Source organism: Buteo buteo, chromosome 2 (assembly GCF_964188355.1).
Source record: "Buteo buteo chromosome 2, bButBut1.hap1.1, whole genome shotgun sequence".
NCBI classification, from domain to species: domain Eukaryota; kingdom Metazoa; phylum Chordata; class Aves; order Accipitriformes; family Accipitridae; genus Buteo; species Buteo buteo.
In genome coordinates, this window is record NC_134172.1 from 23,439,414 (window position 1) to 23,459,694 (window position 20,281).

The following is a 20,281-nucleotide window of genomic DNA, read 5'->3' on the forward strand; positions in this document are numbered from 1 at the left end:
AGTTGTTTCTGATAGATGTAAAACTACTCAGTAGGCTCCTTTTCACTGCATCCATACCCACATAAATGAATCTTACACCTGGCTGTGCTTCAAAGGCAGGCAGCTTCAAAGATTCGTCTTCATCTTCATACCCTATCTAGAGGATGTAACTCTTAACAGAGAAACATGTGCTTGCTCTCTGCTGTAATTATTTTTATTTGCCATAGGGGACCTGCAATTCTTTCTTTTCTGAATGGTCCTTCAGCCTTTTAGTTTCATTAATGTTTCCCACCAAAAGCAATTAGTGATGACAGTGTGTGCCCTAGTTATTCTGATAATTTGTATTCTCTGGCAAGCTGTTTATGAGAGGCACAAGATTGCAATCTGATTTATGATGACCTTATGATTTTTATTTTAAATAAGAAACCAGAGACTGAAAAACACAGTAAGCCATGTAGTCAGTCCATCTGCTCATATGCAAATTGTTCTATAAGGTACATTTCTTATTCTTTTTATCAAGTTTACCTTTTAATATCTAACAGTCTGTTCTACAAATTAACAGACATCTCAGTTCCAGATTTTGCCTAAATTTTGGCTACATTTTTTTCTGGCTGTGTTAGCCAGTGATGAGTACCATTCCATCAATGATCACCAGCAGGCCAGATGGCTACTATTTGGCCTTCTATTGAGAAATGGTGCTGATTTTTAAAACAATGAGTTGTGTCCTGGCTAAAATGCAGTGCAATAGTTTTCCTCTTAGTGTGAGTTCCCTCCTGTTAAGCACTTGGTTCTTCATTTATTTGTGGGTGTTCCCCAGACCTACACAACTTCACTATTCTGTAACTTTTAGTGGCTGCAATCAGATGATCAGTACTGAAAAGCACCAAGTTGGATAGATTTTTCAACAAGGGCTGCTCTTTATTTGACTTGATGCAGCGCTACTTGATATCTGGTTGGCTTCCAGTCTAGCCATAATGTACTGTCCTGTAAGCAGCTGACTCAACCCTGGCTGAGAGGGCTAAGCATTGTGAAAACTAATGATGAAACCTCATCTTTATTAACTGTAAATCATACTTTTAGCTATTTATCTCCCTTAGATGCTCTTATTGGCTATACTAGCTAGAATTAATTTTCTGATGATGAGGATTTGGCCTATTTCTCTCTCTGTCAGGTCCATTTTATGTGCTGTACAAACATAGCTTACCCACATCTGTTTTTTTTGTCATCTGAGCTGTCTTTATAGCTGCACAGCTAGCAGTGAAGTGCACCATTGCAAAGGTCCAGACATTTGATATCCAAAAAAAGGACAGTCCAACAGCACTGACAGCCTTCCTGTTGCATGGCTCTGTGGCAATTCCCTGACTCTTGTTGCAATGGTCTGACTGGCATCTCTGCAACTCTAACACTAAAAAGGGTGAAGGGGAGCTTTGTAAGGTGTCTGACCCATATATCACTCCAGATTCAATATTGCAGGGCTGGATGGTTGGACTATGATCTATGCCTAATGATTATATGCTTAATGTTATGTTTAGTAGATGGTGTCCAAAATGCCGAGCAGGAAACAGCTCCAACAAGATTGTTTCAGAGGGACTGAATAAATCATGCAGAAGGGTGAACCCAGAGAAAAATATAGCGAAACTGCACTCTTAGGGCCCAGGCACCCTCTTATCTGACATTTCCCTCCTTCCTAGACTGTTTGTAAGAACGTGATTTATTGCTCGCATTTTCCCCACTGTTTGTTGTCGGCTTCTGCAGTGGCGTTCGAATGAATGCTAACACTTTTCCAAGTTTCCGACTTCATTAACAGCCCACGAAACTGGACTAGAATCTATTAATTCCTGACTTTTTCACTTTGTAATAAGTTTCTTCTGTTCGTTTTTAGCTATAGCAAAAGCTTAAATCTCATGTTGTTAAGATTTTGGGTTTAAGCAAACTTCTTTTTAGGGTGGGGTTTTTCCGGCTTTGGTTAGTAGAGCAGGATGACATTTAGCCTTAGTCACTCTGGTTTAACCATTACAGTCTTGCAAGACAGGGTTCTCTCCAGTCCTGTGTTACTGATGCAATCCTGATACTTGGATGCTGATTTTTCACCAGAGTGATCTTTTGTGATACTGTAGCTCAAGTAGGGTGCAGTTCTATATGCCCAGAAATATATCAGTGTGTCAAGGTTAAGTCACTGTAAGTCAGCCAGACAGGCATATTTTACACATGCAGATGAAGTTCTGAAACTCCATTCACGTTGCTTAGCCACAGCTGTAGCTTCGTTTATTATCTAATTCTCCTAAAATGATACACTGTGGGAGACAACAGGCTCTTTGCAGTTACCACTTTGCTCTGTGCAGTTTACAAAAACTTTTTCTCAGACTCAAAAGCAAGAGTATGAACCATACTTAATTTGAATTCCTGAGTTAAATAAATGGCCAGGAGACCTCACAGAGACTGGGGAAGGAAGCATAAAGTAAATAAATTGTTCAGATTTACTAGCCCAGTCCAACCTCTGGAAATCAAACTACAGGGGAAAAAAAAAAAGATAAGTAAAAAACCAATCCCTTCAGATGGTCTGTATTTTTTGCTTGTTTGTAATTAGATGCAATAAAAGGGTTCTGATCTTCTAATAACTGCTTTTGTCCAAAAGTAATTTCTTTCAATGTGACTGAAAACATTACAGGGTTCAAAATTTCACAGCATGTAAGTACAGTAAGGGACTTAGCTCTGTCTGGAGACCCAAATGAAAAGCAGCCTGCTTTTCAGACAGGTTTTAAGTCCCCACCAAGCAAAACGCTTCCAGGAGTAAGTCCCTTTTAGCTAGATTCCTGAATATGAGGCTGGGTCCCAGCGTCAGGCTGCCAAATTCAATCCCTCAGAACGAGGTCATATTGCCAAAATGAGCAACTTAATTTTTAACCAGATTTTCAAAGTCAACAACCCAGTGCCCCCTACTGTCCAAATATTCTTACCAGCAGGTAAGAATTACATTAAAAGGCCTTCTAACCATCATTCTTCTATTTAATTTCTGTCCCCCGTCTTCTTACAGTCCCTTTTAAAAAATCTGTTGCTACATTTTCAAAATGGATACTCATTTTACATTCAAGAGAAGACATGAGCCTTTCTTAATTCACTCTACGAAATCTAATTGTGATTTGAATCTATCTAACGCTATTTGTGTTGAAAGCCTTTTAATCATTCAGATATTCCTTGTGAGACAGGACAGTAAAATTCTGTAGCACAGAAAAAAGCTGCTGGCTTGCATTAAAGAGTTGAAGATTAAATAAATGCCAGGAATTGCTTTTGAAAAGCTTCTGCTTCTTCAACAGGACCTCAGAGCGGCTGTGGTGGTTACTTGACAAATTCAGCTTATACATTTGGCTCTCCAGTCTCCAATGTGACCAGAAGATATGAGAAAAATCTGGACTGTGTATGGATCATAACTGCACCTGTAAACAAACTGGTCAACCTCACCTTCAATTCATTCATGCTTGAAGCACAGTCTGCTCAGACTTGCCGATACGATTACGTCAAAGTAAGATAGCTGTGTATTTTAACAAGAAAATATCAGTCAGATACAATCCACTATCGTCTCCATGAGGCTAAAACTTAATTAATAGAAAATGGTCTTATGAAGAAATTAAATTGCTTAATATAATTAAAACTTTTTTCATTGGGTTAGATTACTACTCCAGATGACATCCTGCCTTTTTGGAAACCAGTAAGAGTTTTAACATTGTTATGGGGACACACTTTTGGTCTTAGACTGCCTATATAAAAGAGTATTTATTTCACAGAATAGAAACAAAACAAAACTCAAGCACTTCAAAAGTAAGCTTGCAGATTCACTATCATACACAATTACTTGAAAAGACTTTAATTTACAAAATTTTGAATAAATAAGTCTTGATGCTCAATGCTCACCTGTGAAAGCCATTTTCTTGGAGAAGAGCATACGAAACGTAGGCTAGCAGAATGCTGCTAAACAAGATCCACCAAGGACTGTTATAGATCCTGTTGAGCATTAGAGATGCTCAGTGAAACTAGGAATTAATTTTACATTTTGGTGAATAAAATCAACCTTTCTCACTGAAAAGCGCTTTGGGATTACATATAAAAAAAGAAACCAGAATGCCAAATTAAAATAGAATAAATTTTTGATAGATTTGCTAACACAGGACCAGAATGCTCCATAATGAGATTTACACTGTCCAACAGAATTAGTTAATATGGCAGTGAATAATTATAGTCATCAAGAACATCCTGTTAAAGCACAAGAGCACGTACTGTGCTTTCAAGTAAAAGAAATTGTAATGTCAGGAGGGGTCAGAGAATTTTATTCTATTTATTTGTTTGTTGCACCTGAACTATTAGTGGCTTATATACATTTCTTCTTTCAGCTTTATGATGGCAATAATGAAAATGCCAATTTAGCTGGCACATTCTGTGGATCTACAGTGCCAGCTCCTTTTCTTTCTACCCATAATTCCTTGACTGTGAAATTTATCACAGACAATTCTGTGGAAAGGGAGGGTTTCAATGCTACCTACACCACAGTGGATCGTAAGTATACTATATATGTATGCATGTACATTGTTGTGACTCTTTTGTGGAAATACATGTTTAAATAATAAATCATCAAATTTTGTTCTAGATATAGGGGTCAGGAAGGGGCAAAGAGTCCTTAGCACAGCATCTATAAGCAAGCTAAAAGAAGCACTGCTAGACTCTAGTGCAATTCTCTTTGGTCTTGGCTGGCTGTGGGATGGCTGTCAGTCTGGAGTGCAAAACAGGAACATTCACAGATTGTTAACAAATACGCTGATATTATAGGGAACAAACATTTATTTGAGTTTTATAACATACATTGACACAGCATTAGCATGTGTTTTACTTAAGATTTTTTTCTTCTAGAGACTCACAGGTAAATACAAAAGTATATTGTCCAGTGTAATTTTGCTCAATAAATATTCTTTGCCAGTTGGAAAGGTTTCCACTCTATGATGCATTTATTACTGTTTTACACAGGACCGTGTGGAGGAATATATAATGCAACTTCTACATCCCTGACTGCAACATCTCCTAACTTCCCAAATGAATATCCACCATTTACTCTCTGTACTTGGGTCATTGATGCCCCCCCGCATCAGCAAGTCAGGGTGGTGGTTGAGGCCTTCCACCTCCATTCTGGCCAGGACTGTTCTCGGAACTACCTAGAGCTCCAGGATTCACCAACAGTAAGAAATTTACAGATGATACCATTCCCCATTCACATTCAGCTCCCTTCACTCTTTGTAAAGAGAGAAAAAACTCACCATTTGGTAATAGATTTATTGATGATTCTATGTGAGAGGCATATCCAAAGCATTATGCACTGTGCCCCACTTAAGGTGTGTTAACTAATTGGTACACAGACCTCCTGGAAGCACGCTATACACACATTGAATTAGACCTGTAAGTGTTACACACAATTTTTCACAGTTGCACCAAGTAACAGAGCTGCCAAACTTAACACCCAGAAAATACTGTCCAACAGCAAGTTTTCATAACTAACTGTACTTCCTCCCATCCAGGAACCATAATAAAAATGAATATTCATGCCAAGAAGAGGGTTTGTAAAAAGAACCAGAAAAAAAAAAATCTTGTTTATGTCCCTTGTTTTATATTATTCTAAATCTTCTTTCATTGTTTCTCATTTTGGCATGAAAATACCTGTTACATTTGGTTTGTTTCTTACAATAATTGAGGGGAGATATAATAAACAATATATAACAAATAAAATGTTGAGACATTATAAGTGATTTCCATGAGAACTTTAAAATGCATTGCATAACTGGTATAGAAAGTGTTGAGAGATTTATTGTCCTTGTTTCGGCTGAGATAAAGTTAATTTTCTTCCTAGTAGCTAGTATAGAGTTATGTTTTGGGTTCAGTATGAGAAGAATGTTTATCAATAACACACTGATGTTTTCAGTTGTTGCTAAGTAGTGTTTAGACTAAGAAGTCACCAATTTTTCAGCTTCTCATGCCCAGCCAGCGAGAAGGCTGGAGGGGCACAAGAAGTTGGGAGGGGACACAGCCAGGGCAGCTGACCCAAACTGGCCAACGGGATATTCCACACCATGTAATGCTATGCCCAGTATATAAACTGGGGGGAGTTCGCCTGGGGGGATTGCTGCTCAGGAACTAACTGGGCATCGGTTGGCAAGTGGTGAGCAATTGCATTGTGCATCGCTTGTTTTGTATATTCCAATCCTTTTATTAGTATTGTCATTTTATTATTGTTATTATTATCATTATTAATTTCTTCCTTTCTGTTCTACTAAACTGTTCTTATCTCAACCCATGAGTTTTACCTTTTTCCTCCTGGTTCTCTCCCCCATCCCACTGGGTGGGGGGAAGTGAGTGAGCGGCTGCGTGGTGCTTAGTTGCTGGCTGGGGTTAAACCACGACATTTATTCACCTCAAGTTCAGTAAGTAGAAAACCGAATTATATCAGTAAGTAACTTGTGACATGTATTGAATTCCAGCACAGCCAAGGATTGGTCCATAGATTCTGTGGCACTGAAACTTTTCCAGTCCCTGAATTTTATTCTCATGATCGCACAGCCATCGTGACTTTCAAATCAGATGAATATATGATTAATAATGGAGTCAGATTTACCTATCAAGCTACAGGTAAGCTTGAAGAAATGTCTAAAAAATCTACCTACCATTCTCTTTGTTTATTGCATACAGTGAGAAGCAATTACATGTTTCTGGTTTTCTGTCTCAAGGTTGCAGCAGAGAGTATAACCAGCCATTTGGTTACCTGAAGAGCCCTGGCTGGCCTGGTCATCACCCCAATAATATGGACTGTTCTATCATTCTACGAGCTCCCATGAATCACACAATTTCTCTCTTTTTCCATGCTTTCAGCTTGGAAGACAGCATCCAGTGTTCACATGATTTCCTAGAGGTATCAAGCAAGTATACATATTTTGTGGGCCTGTGTCAAAATCTGCTGAATTCAAAGGATTTTAATAAGCTTGGGTCAAGTCTGAGCTGAGCTGACATTAGGGACCAATTTATTGCTCCAGTTTTATGGTGAAAGGTACTCAGATGTGACAGTAAGAGGTTAAACAATACACACTATAGTAGTTCCAAAACCAAAGAAAAAATAGTTTCATTATCAGCTAACTCATCTTTGCCCAGCTCTTCTTGCTGTTACCCAGTTAACAGAGCAAGCCGGGATTGCTTTCATCCAATATTAACATCTGTGCATGAACAGAAAGCCATGAATCTAAGTGCTTTCGTTCCAGCAGTAGATTCCATCTGCTTGATATTTTTCTTAAAATTATTTTTTTTCAAAATACATTTTTTCTTAAAAAAAAAAAAAAAAGGAGCTCTAGTAACAAGTGTAGGATACTTGCAAAGGTACTTTGTGTCAATAAAAAGCATATCCTCCTACACAATCCCCACTCTGCCCTTTCATGCTTGTTGAAGGTTTCCCTATTCACTGGTCAGATGACAAAAATCAGATGTCTGTGAAAGCATCATTATTTAGTTCTCCTTTCATATCCTCTTTACTGTCTCAAGAAATGGATCTAAGCACCAGCATTATTGAAGCTCAGACAAAAATCAGATTAAACCTGAACTATGTAATATGATCTGTGTCTTAACGTGACCAGGGAAAAGAGTGGTCTGCAGGGTAAAGAATTAATCTTTTCATCTGGAATATTAACATTTCTCATGAAAAGTAAAACATGGGCTTGAACTGTAAAAGCACATCTTAGCTAATAGTCAAGTAATTTTTTCAGTCAGGAGATGTACCACTCCATAAAATTTAGCTACCTGTTTCTGATGATACTTGTTCTGTGCAATTACTTACAAACCTCAGACAGACTGGTTAATGATCTCTTTTTCCTTCTATACAAGAATATATAGTAGGAAAAATAACAGTATTAAAATGACAATTATGGTATGCATGCAAGTCACTACATAGTTTGTGCTGTGCTTATATCACTGCATAATTGTATTGGTGTATAACTGGCATAGGGATTTAAAATTGACAATGTTCTTTGTGTCCCTTGAAGGTCAGAAATGGGAGCGATGTGCAATCACCACTACTTGGCAGGTTCTGTGGCAACACTGTGCCCAGTCCCATCTTCTCCCAAAATCATGTTGTCTACATTCATTTCAAGAGTGATTTTTCAGGGGCTCATGATGGGTATGAAATTACATGGACTTCATCCTCAACGGGTAAGGCTGTAATTACAAAGTAATTCCACTTAGCAATTGTCCATAGAGGGAAAATACAGAAATGTGGAATTCAGCCTGCTCAGTTTGGGCCCTGCTTCATCAACACTTAAGCTGTTGTCCACACTACTCAGTCACTGGAGAGAGGTAGTTTTTCCTCAGGACCAGTGGGGCAAGATCCATTCTGTGTGATGGAAGCAGTACCCTCTCTCTAGTGGTGACTTTCGCAACCTCAGATGATGTAGTCTGCTTAAGATGAAGATCTACCTCTTTCACCGAGAGGTCAAAAAAATATCAGGAACATCTATCTTGGGATCCACATAGTGGTGGTGGTGACCCAGCCTACTCCATTAAAAGTCCAATTGTGACATGGCCTAGGATCTAGGCACTGCTAAGCCTGAAAAGGACTGAAATTTGCCCCAAGAAAATAACCTAAATATAATGCTGTGTAGTGACTATATCATAGACATTCATAAATGGCTTATGAAATGGCAGTGGATAGGTGGGTAATAGTTTCTTCATGACACTAAGTTACTGGAGGTAGGAAAGCTCGTGGCCAGCTGAAAAGCACTGCAGAATAACCTTACAGCATTGAGTGGCTTGGTCATGAAAAGGCAGATAAAGTTCAGTGTAGGAAAGTGTTGATGAAGAACATGGGCAAAAAAAGACAATCTTAACTTTACTTACAAAAATATGGGCTCTGAGTTGACTTTTAGTACTCAGCCACAAGATCTTGGGGGGTAAAATAGTTCCATGAAAACAAGAGCTCACTGCTCACTAATAGTCAAGTAGGCCAGCACAGTGCTAGGAATTGTTGGGAAAGGAAGAGAGAACAAATGGACAGCCACTGTATAAATCCATAGTTCACACACAAATTGAATGATGTGCACAGTTCTGATCTCCTCTTCTTATAAAGAATCCAGTATAACTAAGGGCTCACATAAAAAATGGCTTCTGTATGAGGTGTGCTGAGACTTTTTAATCTGGTTAAGAAACTACTGAGGTCTATAAAATTGAGTGATATTTGATGATAGTGATCAACTGTTCATTGACTTTTCCCATAGAAGAACTAGAGGCCATCAGATAAAGCCAGGAGGTGGTAGGTTCAAAACAAACCAACAAACCAGTTCTTCACACAGTATGCAGTTAAGCTGTGGAGCTCCATCCCATAGAATGCTGCAATTTACATGGATTCAAGGGTTACCTGAACAAATTAATGGAAGACATCTGATAAAGACTATTAAATACAAAGATGCCATCTCTGTGAGCTGTAAGCTGAAACTTCTTGGAGACTGTGAGAATAATCTGGGGCATGATCTGGCCATGCTTACTCTTACTCTATAAACTTGCATTTCTCCCAGGACATCTGCAGATTCTGCCCACAGTTGGAGATTGCATTTTGGTATAAATGGCCTTTAGTTTACTTAAGATGACTATTTTCTCTGAGTTGTTCTCTGTATTTTTCTATCAGATGAGGATTCACTACTTTTCATTCCAAAGACACCCAAAGAATATTTGTCTCTAGTTGAGTAGTTGGAAACTGAACTGACCAAGGCACAGGCTTAAGACTTTGGTTCCTGTTTCGAAGAGGTTTGGGGTTTTGGTTTTGATTTTTAATATCCAGTGATGGTCTAATGCCCATTGCATATTCTTCTCGGGCTGCTGAAGCTAGAGCCTCAGTTTTGTCTCTTATTGGAATAATACCCTTATCCACATTCATTGTTCCAGCTCCCAGTGTCTCTCTGTTTTTCAGTGCTACTGTACTCATGTACTACACCATGCAGTATCTTGTGAAACTAAGCCTTCTAAACTAATTAACAGTGTCTGTTTCCAGGATGCGGAGGAACATTATACGGTGTCACTGGCTCATTTGCTAGTCCCAACTACCCAGCAACTTACCACAACAACACTGATTGTGAGTGGGCCATTACTGCACCCAAGGGACGAATTGTCACAGTGAACTTTGATTTCATCAGCATCGATGACCCAGGGGATTGCAGTAGCAACTATCTGATCCTTTACAATGGGCCAGATGCCAGCTATCCCCCAGCCGGGCCTTACTGTGGGATGGTATGTATTGCCTACTGTCTTTGATCCTGTAAGTGGTTAAAATGAATCTTTACTATTTCATATTCAAGACTGTTTCCCCAATTCTGGCATGAATTCCACATAGATGAGTGGAAGTGAAGGCATGAAGGGTGTGTGGCACCTCAGGAGCCTTCCAATGCAGACCTTACAGTGACATCTAGTGGGAGGTATTAAGATATTTTGCTCTGTATTTAGTTGTATTTGTGATTTAAATATATGTAATACCGTGAGGGAGAAATGCAACACCAGTATCTAGCACAGACCTGAGGTCACTTCCAACCTATGATCCAATTTGTGCCTCAGTTTTAACTCTCTGACTGGCTTTTCCAAAGGATCTTGATGTTCTATAAAGCTTCTCATTTTTCTTGTCTTTAATTTTAGGATACAAACATCGCTCCATTTACTGCTACATCTCATCAAGTCTATATAAAATTTCATGCTGAATATGTGACTTTACCATCAGGATTCCAGTTAAGCTGGACGAGCTAGAACACTGTTTATGATAAATATATTACTATTCCTTGCTATACTGAAGAGACATTAGATCATGAAGTAAGTTTGAAATCCGGTTATGATAATTGCAGCTGAAGTAAGGCCTTTTAAAAATTACTGTAAGTGTAACTGTTATGAATTTAGATTTCTGTCAAAAAATGTGATCTCTCACTGTACTGAAAATAAACTATTATCTACCCAAATGGGAAAATGAAGTTTTTTGCGAGTTTTTGAAACATATTTTTTATATTCTTCTACATAATTTTGAAGTTTTACATTTAATGCTATAGAAAGTGAATTAGCCAGGATAAAACTTAAACACAAAATATTCAACATGAAGTTGATAAGGGGATCTAAGATATGAAGTTGTCTTTAATTAGTTCTATAGAATTATGTGGGTTTGTCCCAAGCACCTTTGAAAATGTTAGCTGAAGTTTTATTCAAATTAGAATAAAATCAGAAATTGCTAAAAAATGGCCCTTGTCCTACAACCACTTACACAGATAACTTTGCCAAAGAACTTTCTGTAATACCATGTGTTAGGTATAAGAACCCAGCTGAATAAGTACTCAAGCATTTACTGAAGTTTAACACAGTAAGGACATGCTGTGTTACTAAATCTTAACCACATTAAGAAGTAGTGCCAGGATCAGAGATTGATGTTCGGTATACACAAATAGCTGTGATTATATTTGTTGAGTTATATCTTCAAGCTTTAAAATCTATTTTACAAGTGAGTATAAAAAATTTGGGACACTTTTAGTAGCTCTCATAGAATCATAGAATGGTTTGGGTTGGAAGGAACCTTAAAGATCGTCTAGTTCCAACCCCCCTGCCATGGGCAGGGACACCTTCCCCTATACCAGGTTGCTCGAAGCCCCGTCCAACCTGGCCTTGAACACTTCCAGGGATGGGGCATCCACAACCTCTCTGGGCAACCTGTTCCAGTGCCTCACCCCTCTCACAGTGAAGAGCTTCAGCCTTACATCTAAGCTAAATCTACCCTCTTTCAGTTTAAAGCCATTACCCCTTGTCCTATCACTACATGCCCTTGTAAAATGTCCCTCTCCAGCTTTTGTTGTAGGCCCCCTTTAGGTACTGGAAGGCCGAATAAGGTCTCCCTGAAGCCTTCTCTTCTCCAGGGTGAACAACCCCAACTCTCTCAGCCTGTCCTCATAGGAGAGGTGTTCCACACTCTGATCATCTTCATGGCCCTCCTCTGGACTCGTTACAACAGGTCCATGCCTTTCTTGTGTTGGGGGCCCCAGAGCTGCACCTTCCTAGTCAACTTGTAGGCAACTTCCTAGACATTTATAAAACAGATATAACTTCAGAACAGGGCAGACATAAAAATATCAGTTGACCTTTGATTAGAATTAGTTTTTCCCTTCCCCAGGCTAACACACATCATACATAAATTATACATACATATTATACATTATACATAAAAAATATTGTTGACAGGGTATACAGAGGACACTGATTCTCACCATGAACCATTTTTTGTCACAACCCAGAACAAATGACCAATAAATTTCCTGAATGTCACCTGCAATGGACAGGCAAGAGGAATTCACACCACAGCAAAGGAACACGGGCCTCATTAGAACTCTCACTTCATTACAAAGAGTTACTCGCAGTGAAAGTAACTCCTTTATGTGAATGTTGCAATAATTAATTATGAAATTGCATTAAAGTGTTAGTGGCAGTTCTAACAAAATCTAGGAATGCTTTGAAGATTTCCCAGTGAATGCCGAAAAAGCCACCGTTCCACAAACATACAAAACTTTACAGAGACTGAGAAGCCATCCTGGTTAAAATAAAATTTAAAAAACACAAAACAGACAAAAAGGGAAAAAAGGTAGAAGGCAAGCTATAAAATACAACAAAATCATCTGGTAATAAGTTAGAAAGAGACAAACCTGTGAAGTCCCACTGGCCAACAGAATTAGATGTAAGCCAGCATTTTAGAATTGTCCAAGGACCACGAAAAACCTCGCCTATGTACAGGGGATACTCCTGCTAACGTGTAACACAGAAAAAGGAGAAATATCTGCATTTGGATGAAACTAGGAGATATCTATGTCCTGCTGAGCTGCTGGAGGTACAGAAAGTTGCTCTGATAAGGGAAGCTATAAAAGACCATACAGTCAAATTAAACATTTTCAGATTAGTGGCCCAGAAAACTTTTGCTGGGAATCCACATCAAACTGATTTCATATTTGGAATCAAGAGACGATGCAATCGTTGTCCATAAAGTTTATTAGAAACCCCATAAAGAGGATAGCAAGGAGCAAAGAAAACAAACGTTTGAACTGCCTGGAGCTAAAGCTACAAAATAAGCTCTAAAGATAGCAGTGTGTAAGACAGTGCAAGTACAATCAAGCATGGCTTCAGCTGTTTGCCTACAGAGATGAGGAGGACTTCATTTCTTCCTTGTGGACGGCAGCATCATGGGGATTTATGAAGGTCCATTGTGGTTTTCACCTTCCTATCAATCACCGTGGATTTGGTGCAGTTGGCACGGGGCAGAGAATCCCCTCAAGATCTGGCTGCTGTCTCTTGCTGCTAGGTGGCTGGTCATGGAAGCATCAGATTTTAGGTGAGAATCAACTTGGCAAGAACATTGTCATTTTCTGTATTTCACCAGCCTGGAGTACAGCTCAGCTGGAAGCCACAGGTGAAAGGGAAGGGCATGTCTCCCCCAAACAGCTCCCTGCCACTGTAGGTAGTGCTCTGCGGTACATTCATTTCTGTTGTTAAAAGTGGATCACGCCCTGACAGACAATGAGTTCTCAGGTTAAACCTTGGCCTTGTCAGGAGTATGACAGAGCATAAACTGACAAACAACAGAAACCTGTACATGGTTTTAATGAATGAAGTTCACTAGCAGCTTTTTGAGACTGGTATGAGCCACAAGTCATACAGTTTATGGACACGAAGTTGAGTTCCCCAAGGACACCCCTGTCCCCCCTGCTCGCTGCGCTGAGCCTGGCCTCCTGTTGACTTAGTGAATAGTATGTAGATGCGATCTGCCAACCTGTGATGTGCATGAAGCCATTCTGGTTAACACAACCTTTGGCCTTAAAGCTCTAGAGGGGAACTGCAGTTAAATGGATGAGTTTGCTGAAATCTGTACTACAAAAAGATTGATTTTACTACGAGAAAATGCATGTTTCACTTCAAAACATTAAATGTTTTCAGACATTTTTTGATACAATATATACTTGCTCTTGGCATGACGTTCTGCCACGACATCAAACAAATTTTATGGAAGCATCGAACTTCTGCAGGAGAAAAGACTAAAGAGCACTGTGAATGGGAGGAAGAGAGATTTGCAAGATTTTTTTTTTTTTTAATCTAACAATAAATTATGCTTGGTGCATCTTTAAATGTTACAAATACTCCATACCTCTGCATAATTTTATGTACAAATGAGTAAAATGCATGAGGTTCTTTAGAAAAAAATTAAAGTCCAGCAGAGAATTTGTGTTCATGAAGACTGTTGAATGAAGCTGCTGGTACAAGGTTCAATTGATCTATTCCAACTGACTCTTGCCAAAAATAGTCAAAGTCTAAAATTAGAGTAAATTATCAAACCCATTCTTTAAAAAAACAGGAACAAAGTAACCCACTGCTGTCCTCTAACATTTTATATGAGGAACCACAACAGAAATACCACTGCAGAAGTATTAAAGTGGAGGTCCTTAGAGGAAAGAGCTGGTGCTAAGCCATGTTTCTGTCTTGGAAGGTAAGGAGTCATTTAAAACACTTGCTTTAAAATGAATGCACAGCAAAAGCAAACAGGAACAACTAAACAGATAATTTAAAAATAATTATTCCATGAAACTTCTATGTGTTTTTTGCAGTGTAGAATTCAAAAGACAAAATCTGTGTTTAATAAGATTTATGGCTTCATCTCACAATACTGCCATGAATATCTTTGCTTTTACATCTGTGCACATTGCTGTCTATTTTATAGATAACATCGTAGTTGTGAATGCTGCATGTCCATATTATAACACCTGCATGACTACAAACAACCTCCCCCGGTCAATGACAAAGCATGGATAATGAATATGCATGTTTTCACATCCTAGAGCCTGCACATTTTTAAATTATGTGTAAATCTTCTTCTGCATGTTACTATACATACTTATTCTTATACAAAGGTATGTTTTATGAAACAGTTACATATGAATGGTAAGCACTCCGAAGACTAGGATTTGAAGAATAAGCACTAAAAGGTCCGTAACAAGATTTTTTAATTGCCCTTCCCATGTGGCAAGGCTATTCTTTATAAACAATAAATGAGAAGTAATACCGGAATGAGATCATTGGGGCTATGGTTATTTGAAGTAAAGGAGAGAGAAGATATACAGCTAAAATACTAGAAATTGTGCTGCTGGTCAGTTTAAAACATTAGCTAATTTTTGTTAAATTTACAAAGCAGTTTTGGCTGAAAAACAGTTTTCACTCGGTTCATAAACCAAAGGAGGAGGTGTCTCAGTTTCCCACAGTAACTCAAGATCTGTGTCCTAGGCACCAGAATTAACATATTTAGTGTAATTATTTTTTGTCAGCTGCCAAACTAAAACCACTGCGTTACTCTGCAGTCCTGATTAAAATGAAATGTAACAAAAATTCGTAGCATTGACTGCTGTTCATAATAACAACAGCAACAATACAGGATTACTAACAAATAAATGTTTAAAATGTTTATTATCTGATAATAAAAATAGAAGCCAAATTTTATAGAAGTTTGCTTTTATAAGGCAAAGATCAGCAAAATAAATATTGTGTGGCAGTTATCACACATAATTATGTAATTTTGATGGATCCATTTTTAGTAGCAGTGCCTAACGGTACATAAGTGTTTTTGCAGGTGCATGTTGCTGTTGTATCATTTTGATGATATGCTAACTCTGCATTAATGTTGACTGTTATGATAGCTTTTCTTGGAGGGGAAAAAAAAAAAAGGATAAAAATAGAATAATAATGTAAAACCTCATTTCCTTGGTCAGAAGAACTCCCTAGGACAGCCAGAGCAAGGGCAGCGTCAGAGCCGCTCGTCCCCTTGCTGCTCCCCAGCACAGTGAGAAGAGCCAGTGGAAGGCACGTCCAGTGCTCGCTGCCCGGCCGGAGCAGGCTGGAGGGAACCAGTGCAGGGAGCAACTTCTCCCTCCTCTTACCACCACACGGCAGCTGCAGCTCTGCCATACGATCCTGGCCATATGTCTGCCTCATAGTCACCTTCTTTAGCCTGCTGTCCTAAGGACAGAAGGCACATGCCAGCCTCTGCAAAGCATTCGGGCATTTGCTCTACAAACATTTAAGCTAAGTGACAAATTTAGAACAAATCTGACAGATATCAAAGATATTTTATAGTTGTTTCATAAGCAAAAAATCCATAGCTGGCTAGTACAGCGAGACCTAAATTGGAAAAGCCTGTACTGTGAGCTCGACTGCTGTACATGTGGGGAGGGCTCCACCGGCCAGTCCCCAGACACATGCTGACCAGCCTCTAGTTGGAGGTATAGAGGGAGCTAAGGATATTTGGGGTCAAAGGGGTTACGGAAGAACTGGATGTACTGGGAGGAGGCGGTAGGGGATAAGAGAGGGGAGGTGGGGGGACTGCAGCGGCATAGGCCCCCTGCAGGAAGCTACTCTTCATGAGTATGACTGCTGATGGAACAACCTGAAAATTAAGTTTTCAAGATCGGGGAATGACCTGGCCCTTGGACAATGTGGCATGTGTACTTACTTTCCCACTCCTCATCGCATTGATATTTAGTGCTCCATGAGGAGCTGAGAAGTTTAGAAGGAAGGCTTGACAGCAACTCCTCTTTGCCAAATCCAGTGCAGACCTGAGCAGGGTATTGATTAGTGCATTTACTCAGATGAAAGGTTTGCTAGAACAGGAACCAATGTAGATGGCATAGAAGGTGCGAGTGATAGATGAACTATTTATACAAGAGGAAAATGAAATTAGGTGAACGGTAAAAAATAAACCTGACAAAAGGGAATAATGGCAATATGTTTATTAAGTGGGGAGTAATTAAGTACTTCTATGGTAGGGGTCAAATGTGGACATCCAGGCCATGTGCAATCTAATAGACTATTGTTTTGATCACTGCATAAATGGAGGAGTAACAAGCCAGGGGAGCTCCTCATTAGTCACAAAGACACCGTTTCGTGAGTGTCTTGTCACAGTCACGTGTGCTTTATCTGTTTGTTGGAATAAGCAAGTTAGGACCATATTTTATAATAAATCTGCCTAAGCCTTTGCTACTAAATGAAACCTGCAGTCATTCTCCATGAAACAAGAACAGTAGACATGCTAGCACCTAGGTCTTTGGGACAACTGACTGGTGGGAATCAGGGCATTTTCTTACACAGGAAAGGGATCCAGAGTCATGTTCCTGCAGACAAAAAAGGAACTGCACATTGTTGTCTTGTACATCTGAGTGACAGTGTGTTCTGCTGAGCAATCCAGATAAAAGGACGTTCTTCCAGTTGTGTTTTGTAAGAAAGACCCGGAAGCAGCCTGTAACTTCAGAAAAGGACTCAAGGACGCTATTTAGGGATAAACATGCTGCAATTCTGCAACCCAGAACTGAATCCTTACATTCTTAAAAAAGGAAAAGCTAAAGTTGCACCTCAAGCAGTGTTTCTCATTTGCTGGTTTAGGCGCCTTCCCATTCATCATCATGGTTTCTGTGGATATTAGTTTTAGGCTTCTAAGCAACACCACATAGTGCATAAGGAGCACACGTGCAAAATTCAAGGCTGTGGCTCTCAATGGGTGGCCTGACCTTCAGTCATTTTCTAGTGATCAATTGCTCTGAGCTTCCGTATCTGTTGAATGACAGTGAGTAGGAGCTTAACTCCTACCAAAGATGTTATATGCATAAATACGTTCTAAGCAGTAAGGTTGTAACTGCAGCATCATGGCGACAAGGTCAATTAAAAGTGCTCGGAACCTGGGCCCAGCCTTGTGACTAGTTTTGCAACTAGAGCCGACTAGAAAATCCACAAGGACACCTGGAAGAAATGGAAACCACTGATTCAATGAACCCCCATTTTTTTGCAATGACATCTCTTGCCTTAGGTAGCCTTTGCCAAGCTTCACGAGTGCTCTGAAACCCTACTTGGTCAGTTCCTAAGGAGCCTGAGCTTTCCAGCTCCATGGCTCTGCAGCTTCTCCTTTCTCCTGCTGACCTGCTGGGAGTTGACCAACCGCCCCGAGCAGAGCCCTGCAGTTCCCAGACCCCTGCCAGGGCAGCAGGAGCCACGGCTGCCAGGCACGCTGTGCGGGACAGGGCACCCGAAGGCACTTTTCTACTCTGTGCAAAACGGTGCCACATCCACCACAGCCCATCTTCTCGGGTTTTTGCTTGTGAAGTGCTTTCCAAGTGCCGAAGAAACAGGAACGGGTGTTAACACCGTATTTCGAACGGACAGCTGTGTAGGCCTGCGAGGCTTGTCACAGGGAAGGACAGATGGGCCTACGGCACCGCGGTAACCCAAGCTCCCCCGCCTGCCCCGAGGTACGAGCACCCAAGCGAGCCCGCTGAGGAACAGGCCGCCGCGCCAGCAGCGGCACTGACGAAGCCGAGTTTCCTCCCCGAAGCCACCAGCTCCTGCAACCGAGCCCGTCACCGGCGCCTGACAGGACGGCGGGCATCACGGGGCTGTACTCCTCTACCGGGCAGGCTGCTCCGCGACCCCGGCGACGGCACACAGCCGCGCTCCCCTCAGCCGGCCGCGCTCCCCTCAGCCGGCCCCGCAGCGGGACGCCACCGGCGGCCACGCCGCCCCCGCCACCCCAGGCTGGCCGCCCCCGCGCATGCGCCGAAGCAGCACTCGCGCAGGCGGCACCCCGCCGGCTTGCGGCCTAAAGCCCGCTATCCCCTACGGGGCGCGTTTATTGGCCAGCGAACCTTCCTCCCGCGCCTGCGGCCAATGGCCAGCGGGCTTGCGCCGAAGAGGCGCGCTGACTGGCTCGACGCCTTCCCAGCCGTGGGCGGAAGGGCTCGGGCGGCCGGCCGGCCTTAGAAGGCGCGGGGAGCGCCTCCGCTTCCCGGAGGCAGGCCGCGGCGCGCCTGCGCGCGAGGGCGGGGGGGCGGAGACGGTGGGATGGGGCGTGGCGGGGCGTGGCAGGCGCGTGTGGCCGCGGGGAGCCGCCCGGAGCCGCCCGCCGTCCCGCCGTCCCGCCGGCTGCCGCCCCGCCGCGGCACCGCGCGGTGAGTCGCCCTGGGGGCAGCGACGGGCCTGTCCCTCCGCCCGGGGGTGGGAGGGAGGGCGGCCGGCATCCCGGTCATGGCTCCGCTGGGAGGGGGCGGCACGGGACGGGACGGGACCCCCCGGCGGAGCGGCGCGGAGCGAGCGGGCGGGCGGGCGGGCGGTCTCGCTCGCCGCCCTCAGCCCCTCAGGGCGGGGTCCGCCCCCGGCCGGGTCCCCGCCGCCCGCCTCACGGTGTCCGTTTCTGCCCCGCCCAGGCCATGTCCAAGTCGCTGAAGAAGATCGTGGAGGAGAGCCGGGAGAAGAACCAGCCCGAGGTGGACATGTGCGACCGCGGCATCTCCAACATGCTGGACGTGCCCGGCCTCTGTAGGTACCGGCGGCGGCGGCGGGCGGGGAGAGCGCGGAAACTTCCTTATTTGTCCCGGGAGGAGCCGGGGCCGCTGCCGGCCCTGGGCGCGGGGGGGCGGCCCGGCCCGACCCGACCCGGCCCGGCCCGGCTGCTGCCCCGCTCCCCCGGCCGCTCGGCGGTGCGGGGCTACCCGAGTCTCTCCTGTGTCGGGGGCGTCCCGAGGCTTTGGGCATCGGGGCCCTGGGGAGAGGTTGGTGGGCGGGGGGAAGCGCTCCGCTCCCAGCAGCCGGCAGCGCCTTCGGGAGAGGCCCCGCTCCGCTGCACCGAGAGGCCGGCGTGGGGAGCTGGGGCTGCCTCCCGCCTCTGCCGTCGCCTCTGCCCTGCCCCGTCTCGCCGCTGTCATTCTGGCCCGCGGGTGGCGGGGAGACTTCGCCTCCTGTCCGTCCTCGCCTCTCCCTGCTACCGAAGCAGAAACGCCGCCAGCCCACCAGCATCTCCGCTGGATTTTGAAAGGCATGGGGTGACGTTAGCCTGGAGCTAGGCACGGCTGGTCTCTGAAGGAGAGTAAGGTAATGCTGTATTACAGATACAGTAATACCATACTTTGGATATTGCGTGACTGCACGCGTTCTCCAGAACTGTGACAAGTATGTCGTTACTGGTATGCAGCATACCAGTAATGACATACTGTCACAGTTCTGGAGAGCACATAGATGAAGAGCAAGGCAGGTAACTTTGCCTTGCTTTTGCTTTGGCTAAGAGTGCGTATGATGTTATGGTACAGCTGGTAGGCAGCGAGTTAAAGTTGTAACTGGCTGTGGCGTGCCACAGGCTGAAATTTTTCTGAATGCGTGATGTAATGAGGAAAAAGCAAAATCTAAAACAACCAACGTACTTGAAACT

General features: G+C 42.7%; 2 protein-coding genes across 2 annotated transcripts in view; both read left to right on the forward strand.

Moving 5' to 3' along the window:
* CUBN (cubilin) overlaps positions 1-10,983 on the forward strand; it is a 154,929-nt gene extending 143,946 nt beyond the window's left edge. The window contains exons 60-67 of the mRNA XM_075048329.1: positions 3,294-3,499; positions 4,365-4,527; positions 4,993-5,201; positions 6,495-6,642; positions 6,741-6,922; positions 8,040-8,205; positions 10,037-10,272; positions 10,672-10,983. Of these exons, the coding sequence (XP_074904430.1) occupies positions 3,294-3,499; positions 4,365-4,527; positions 4,993-5,201; positions 6,495-6,642; positions 6,741-6,922; positions 8,040-8,205; positions 10,037-10,272; positions 10,672-10,779 (1,418 nt within the window). The 3' untranslated portion in view covers positions 10,780-10,983. The remainder of the gene's footprint in view (positions 1-3,293; positions 3,500-4,364; positions 4,528-4,992; positions 5,202-6,494; positions 6,643-6,740; positions 6,923-8,039; positions 8,206-10,036; positions 10,273-10,671) is intronic.
* Positions 10,984-18,834: 7,851 nt separating this feature from the next.
* RSU1 (Ras suppressor protein 1) overlaps positions 18,835-20,281 on the forward strand; it is a 112,276-nt gene continuing 110,829 nt past the window's right edge. Inside the window, exons 1-2 of the mRNA XM_075048341.1 lie at positions 18,835-19,028; positions 19,284-19,395. Of these exons, the coding sequence (XP_074904442.1) occupies positions 19,287-19,395 (109 nt within the window). The 5' untranslated portion in view covers positions 18,835-19,028; positions 19,284-19,286. The remainder of the gene's footprint in view (positions 19,029-19,283; positions 19,396-20,281) is intronic.